Below are 7,242 nucleotides of genomic sequence, written 5' to 3' on the forward strand. Positions count from 1 at the left end.
GGTCGTTTTCGTGCTTGGAGAACACGGCATTTCGCACCGGTGGTTTTCTTAACTTTTTATAAATAGCAGAATTTCAAATTCAAATTCAAATCCAAGTCCAGATGCGCACGTTTGGGGCAGTTATTATTTTGTGTGAGTGGCTTTTTTCCGTTTCATGTCTGCGACAAGTGTAATTTCTATCCCTGCAAGAAATGAGTGTTTTTTTATCGAAGTTGTTCGGCATGAATGTTTAGGCGTCACACTAGCACGTTGATATTTCAAAAGGTTCACCGAGAGAAAGAGGGTATGTACTTTACGCCTTCTCTTTCTTCTGTGAAGGCTGGCTCGCCATTGCACAACAAGCCCAGCTTTTGAGGCGGGCACTCCACAGCCCACACTTAGGGCGAGAGGAGAGAAAACGTGCCCAACTCTTCAAACAAGGGTGTCCGGACAATGCAAACGGTCCATCAAATGGAGTGATGATCTTAAAGATATCTATGAGTTCTTTTCTTCTTTAGTGCAATAGCTAGAGTTTAATATAAGAATTCAGTTTTCAAAGTAATGGAAACCATTCTATCTCTCTTTTTTTGGTTGGGAAAACCATTCTCTTATAGAGGAAATGGTTCTATTTCCTTCAAGGAACCAGCGGGAGTTCTGACTTTTCATTTAAAAGAAGAAAATTGACTAGTTAACAAGAAAATTTGGTTGATAACATATACAACTATGCCAGACACACCATCCCCGAGGCTGCACCCCCACCGAGCCGACGATTCCATCACCCGAGCAACCAGAATCGACACTCTACAACACGATCCGGAGCCGCCGCTCCGGCATACAAACCTAACAACGCTCACACACTGGCCCCAAAGCCACGTACCAGACGAGTCGATGACTCTGCCACCCAAGAGACCAGAATTGACACCTACAACACAAAGGCACTCTCCGGAGCCGCTGATTCGGCTTCCACACCGGCCCCGAGGCCGCATACCCGCCTAGCAGAAGGCAAAACTATAAGACAACACAAACCATCGAGCAAGACAGAAGACCGGACAACCAAGGCGATGCCCCCAAGGGGGTAGCGACGGGTAAGACGTCGTCACCCACTTCAGTCAAAACCGAAAGTTTGGATTTTCACCCGGAGAGCTCGAGATCCAACAACCAAGGAGGTGAGTGGGCTCAACAACGACGCCTCCAAGAAGGGTAACAACGTCCTAGGACATTGTCGTTGCCGACATCGATCGAGGTCACTGCTAGGCATTCAACTGGAGTTAACCTTGCCCAATAACCTTGCATCAAGTTCGGACTTCCAACCAAACCACTATAGTCGTGTGCCACATACAGGGACGGAACGAGGTTTTGACCATAGGGAGAGCAAAGACAATAGTGCAGACCATGCCTTACAAATATTTCATAACTCTTCCAAAATAGACATTGTGCTTATTGCATTTGCAGGTACAAAACTTTTATTTAGAAGCATGACGAATATAAAAATGCATTTTTTTAGGTGGGAACAAAATAAAACCGTCAACATGGCAAATTATGAAAGAAGTTTTAATACAGCATATTATGAACTACAGGAAACTACCGAAATAGCAAATTTATTTTACGAAGAAATAAAAGAAGGCTAGAAAATACTACTGAAATAGCAAATTTATTTTACGAAGAAATAAAAGAAGGCTAGAAAATTCAGGATCCGAACCTGCGCAGCTGCACATTTGTAGTGATCTTCTGGAGTAAGAAAAAATGCTATCCGGAGAAGAAAAGAAAAAACGTCGACAGCAGGATTCGAACCTGCGCAGGCAAAGCCCAACAGATTTCGAGTCTGTCTCCTTAACCACTCGGACATATCGACCTCTCATGCCTGTGAAACAGAACTAATCTTATTCATGCAATGCCTTAGATCCACACTGGGCAGAAACCAAGATGCCCAAACTAGACAGACGCTCCAGTTCATCAGCTAAACAGTAGAGCAAATCAACAGTAAATTCTTTTTCTGTACACACGTTAATTCCTGGCTACCAAAATTTGAGGGGTAAAAAAAATGGCAATAAAACTCTTACACTGAATCTGGTGTGGACATTCTTACACTGAATATTCGTGTACACATTCCTACACTGAATTTGTGCATCAACACATTCTTCCACTATCTACCACTAGTCACTACTACTAGTTACAGGGATTGAATTGTGATACCCTCAAACTAAAATCAAGGTGCTGCAACAGTCTCGATAAACAAAACGGGGCGCAGTGGGGAAGCCCTCTTCGTAACAGATTCTGCATCTAACGAGGAAACTCTGATGAAGCTGCCATCTCTTCCTCCATGGAGTAGCACCTCGTGAGAGTCCGCGATGGCGGATTATCAGCGACGATGCCAAGCTCAACGTTCTTGGCCATGGCCACAGAAGTAGATCTGGGCTTCACTGGAGTTGACAACAATGGCTTGGTGTTGCCGTCCCTTCGCAGCTCCTGTTTGTGTGTTCTAGCAGGCAGCCTCCTAGCTCGCAGCAGTTGCAGCCTTAGCTCCACTTCTTTCATCTTAGGCCTTTGTCCGCCTCTAGTCCTCAAGCACATCGCGGCGACCGACGCGATCTCGTCGATCTCGCTCTGGCTGGCCTCCTCCACAACTTGAGAATCAATAATATCCATCACGGTTTCGTCTTTGAGCCGTCCAAGGAAGTAATGGCACAAGTTCTGTTGCTCACCAAGACTGTTGAGAAAAATTGGCTTCTTCCTCGTTAAGAGCTCGGCGAGTATCACGCCGAAGCTGTAGACGTCGCTCTTCTCGGTGAGCTGCCCGGTGTAGTAGTACTCCGGGTCTAGGTACCCGAACGTCCCCTGCACGATGGTGACCACGTGAGTCTGGTCGATGGAGATGGACCTGGAGGCGCCGAAGTCTGAGACCTTGGTGGTGAAATTTTCATCCAAGAGTATGTTGGCAGATTTCACATCCCTGTGGAAGATCGGCATCGCGGCGGACGAGTGGAGGTAGGCAAGCGCCCCTGCAGCCTCCAGAGCAACCCTGATACGATCGTCCCACGTCAGCAAGCATTTGGTGCCCGGGTCGCCGTGGAGGAGGTCATGGAGCGTGCCGTTGGAGATGAACTCGTACACGAGAAGCGGCACCTCGGACTCGAGGCAGCACCCGAAGAGCTTCACCACGTTGCGGTGGATGATCTGGGACAGGATGGACACCTCGTTGACGAACTGGTCGATCTCGCTCTGCTCCACCATCTTGGACTTCTTGATGGCCACCACCCGCTGGTCGGATAGAATCCCCTTGTAGACGGTGCCATGGCCTCCGTGCCCGAGGACACGCGTCGGGTCAAAGTCGTTGGTTGCTTTCTCTAGCTCTTCCAAGGAAAATATCCTTGTGCTGTGAGTGACGCTTTCACTGGTGGATGAGATCAGCTGCTCCAGGAGCAGGCCTTTGTTTTTTCTGAAGAATGCCCTTCGGATTTTCCTTTGAGCGCCTCTCTTCAATCTCCTCACTAGTATAATCACACCCAGTGCAAGAGCTAGCACTCCAAAACCACTGCCAATCCCAGTAGAAACCCCTACATGAGTAATTGCAACATATGAAGATTTGTTTTATTTTTCTGACAATGGGAATGCACAAGACAGCGAACAGCACTGACATACCCAAAATAAGATTTTGCCGCTTATCTGGAGTGCACTGTTTTCCTACAGGATCAAAAGATGTAGCGTGAGGGCAACAACGGAAGCTTCCTTTCAGGTTATAGCATGCCCCATTACAGTTATTGGGTATCAGGCACTCGTCAATATCTGCAGATAGAATGCTAAGATGTAAGCTTGAGTGGATAATATTATCATTTTTGTGGTCCTATTTGCTTTCTACTGATAGTGTCAAAAAAATTCTTATATTATGAGACCAGGGGAGTACTAACTAAACACTCCTTAATATCTGCAAACAACATGCCATAAAATTCCATGGATAACATGTCACTTTTCTCGGAATTTCATGTTAAATCTCCATATGTTTGCCGCATACCATAAGACAGAATCCACTGAACTACAGGAACACATACCTGTGCATCCATTTTGGACATAAGGATTTCCTTCAAAGCCAGGAGAGCACTTGCATCGGTAACCAATGTAGAGTTTTCCATGTGTGACACCAATACACTCACTATTCGCGCTACGGCATGCATATGCACTGTCGTTTTTTGCATTTTCACATGTCAGATTGGCCGCAGACCACCTCCAGACACCAAATTCCTCAGATAAATCAGACTTATCCAATCCATATACTAGTTGCTGACCAAAATATCCAGAGCCACCGTAGTATATTGATAGATAATTCATGTTGGCATCTTCAAACTCTGAAAGCTTATTAACATATAGCAGTCCATCATCTAATGAAATATTTGTCACTTCATATTTTACAGGTGGTCTGCCAATAAGAGTGCGATTGGATGCGCAATTCAGTTGAAATCTCCTGGTAGCATAACACCCTGGTTCAAACCCAAAAGGGAAAGGAATGTTTGTGCTACCACATGATCTAGAACAGTTCATTTTGAGGGTATGATTATACTCTGTTAAGTGAAGAAATATCAGTAACCAAACATATGTAATGAGATAACAATCAATGAACAAATGAAGCACTTTATACACCATTTCTTGTTCAAGTCCCTGACTATCATTTCCAGAATGTTCTTAACACATCACATAATTCATATTTTTTTGAAAAACATAATTCATATAATTGGTTGAGCAAACAAATGAAAAAGACTAGGTGTGGAAGGAGGTTGAGTACCTTGTTTGCAATCATCAAGAATGTAGGGATTACCATCATCAGAACTGCCAGAGCAGGTACAATAGTAGCCTCCATTTGCCACATTCTCACAATTGCTACTGCCACAGGCATACCGTGTCTTATCATCCGACCGAGCTTTAGCACAATTGGGATTATCTGTGATCACAGTCGAGAGGTACGCAGCAGAGGAGGCACCAACAGTGCTCGCATTTATCTTATCAGACAACAGGTCCGCAATACTAAAGATATACGGGCGGAATGACAAGAAAGCCTTGATGGTGATATTAGCAAAAGGCTGCGGTACTGTCTCATTGTTCTTCACGATGGTCACCCTAAAGCCTCGGAACGGCACGGGGAATGTGACGGTGCAGCAGCCCATGCCGTTGCAGATCCCTCCTCCTTCCGTCACGAGGAGCATGCTCGCCATGGAGGCGCACTTAACCGTGCAGTGGCCGACGAGATCGCCCGTGTCAGGGTGGTACAGGTAGACCCCGATGCCGCAGCCGAGGAACGCCAGGTAGTTGTAGGTCGCAATGTTGAGGTTTCTCCCTGGAGACTCCCAAGACAGGTTGTAGGTGCCAACACCCGGCACCATGGGGATGGTGTACATGATGGAGGCAAGGACGGTTCCTGAAGGGAAGAGGCTGATCACCTGGGTGGTGGTGTTGCCTAGGAAGAGCTTGGGAGGCTTGGTGGTGGTGTCGCAGATGAGGTCGAAGCCTTGCCGGAAGCAGCCTGGCCCGACGCCGAAGGGGTAGGAGATGCTCACATCCCCACAGGTTTTGGGGCAGTGCGCGAGGCTAGGGGCAGATGGAGGATCAGGGACTGCAGGTGCCACCTTGATGTTCATGGCAGTGGGTGCCAAGCTCCACAACCACACCAACAACAGCACCGGCCTCATCCTGGCTAACAGAATTTTGTTTGTAGAACCCAAAAGGTGGGAGAGAACAGAGCACCCTCCCTGTTTTGTATATCAGAAGCCTATCAAAGATGTGATTTGCAGAGAAACCGGAAGACTTTCCCGCCCTCTCCCGTGGGAACTCTGGAAGACTTTCGCGCATATAATAAGTTCTAGAATGCGTTGTCAACAACCGAGCGAAGCACGCCACCATACATGTGTCAAAAAGTAGAACAGGGAATTCCACTTGGTCATGAATTGGCGGTCTGCGTGCGTGCCATACATCAACATCTTGAATACAGGTTTGCTGACTTGTGAGGTCTTGTGCAAGACTTGCTGACCTCTGTTTCTTCTTGGAACCCCGTCATATGTGAACTAGCAACGTTCATACAATTCATCAATGGAGGAGGGAACGCCATCTGTGCTTGGGCGACGCAGGGAACAAGCTTGTGCAAGACTTTTTTGACTTGTGCTAGTAGTTGACAGCCACTGGTGCACAAGAAGGCAAGATGGACACGATGGACGACGCCGATTGTGAAGGCGACTAAATTGTGGATGCAGCATCAAAGACACATGAAGGTGCCCAAGCTTGTGCAAGACTCATGTGACTTGTGCTAGTAGTTGACAGCCACTGTTGTGCAGAGGAAGGCAAGATTTACATTGCACACATACGGTTTCACAATTCACATGGGGGAAATTATTAGGAAGAAGACGCGATGTGATGTGTTGGGAGAAATTACCCACCTGTGGCGGAGAAGATGCGGATAGTCATCCAAGAAGAATGCGTTGGTCGCTGCTTGCCTGCGCCATCGCCGAGAGCGAACGAGCGAGGCAACACGCGCCCCGTCGCTGCTCCCGCCCTGCCGTTCCGGCCGGCCGCGTTGTCCGGGAAGCTGCCGTTGCGGACGGCGGCGATACGCCGAGCCGTACCCGCCTGACTGAGGGGAGGCAGGTCGAGCAGCGCGAGCGGGAGAGGAGGCCAACCGCTAACCCGGACGCGGGGCCACCATCGGAGGAGGAGCCGCCGGTGGGCGCCGACGCCCGCGAGCTGCTCGGCGGAATGCGGAGGCACGCGCGCGCTCTCTCTTCCCCTCGGTTCCTGCCGACCGTCCTTACTTGGTAGCGACAACGTGGGCCCACAAGCGAATGCATTCGCCATAGTTACAATTTTTTTCTTTCTAAAACTTGTAACTTTATTCGTACTCGTAAAAATTACAGGTACACTGATTTGAGCCTAATATTCAAAAAATTACAAAGTAACTCCGATGACTAAGGTCGTTACCCTTTCTAGGCCACATGTGTTTCCAACCGTCGAGGCCCAGACTGTCCGCAAGAAAAAACGAATCAATTGTTCTAAACAAAAATATATACTCGTGCTAAAAAGGTGCTAAAATGAGAGATCAATGTTAGTCATAGGATACTGATGATGTCAGGTTATATTAATTGACTAACTTTTTTTCCGATGAAATATAGTACTATTGAAGAAGAAGAAGAATAAGAAGAAGTTGAAGAATTTGGCCTAATGAAGAAGTCAAAGAATGTTCTGAACTTCAAAAAATGTTTGCATTGCACAAAGTGTTCAAAATTTCAA

General features: G+C 47.2%; 1 protein-coding gene and 1 non-coding gene across 2 annotated transcripts; both read right to left on the bottom strand.

Moving 5' to 3' along the window:
- Positions 1–1,749: 1,749 nt before the first annotated feature.
- On the bottom strand, positions 1,750–1,831 carry TRNAS-CGA (transfer RNA serine (anticodon CGA)). The gene has a single exon. It is a non-coding gene; the product is annotated as a tRNA-Ser (tRNA).
- A 181-nt stretch (positions 1,832–2,012) lies between these two features.
- Positions 2,013–6,878, bottom strand: LOC123123725 (wall-associated receptor kinase 4). The gene is made up of 4 exons (XM_044544303.1): positions 4,754–6,878; positions 4,026–4,532; positions 3,619–3,762; positions 2,013–3,533 (listed from the first exon to the last, which is right to left on the bottom strand). The coding sequence occupies exons 1-4, from the start codon at positions 5,652–5,654 to the stop codon at positions 2,260–2,262; spliced, it is 2,826 nt and encodes a 941-aa protein (XP_044400238.1). The 5' UTR covers positions 5,655–6,878; the 3' UTR covers positions 2,013–2,259.
- Between the last annotated feature and the right edge of the window lie 364 nt (positions 6,879–7,242).

This window comes from Triticum aestivum, chromosome 5D (assembly GCF_018294505.1).
Source record: "Triticum aestivum cultivar Chinese Spring chromosome 5D, IWGSC CS RefSeq v2.1, whole genome shotgun sequence".
NCBI classification, from domain to species: Eukaryota; Viridiplantae; Streptophyta; class Magnoliopsida; order Poales; family Poaceae; genus Triticum; species Triticum aestivum.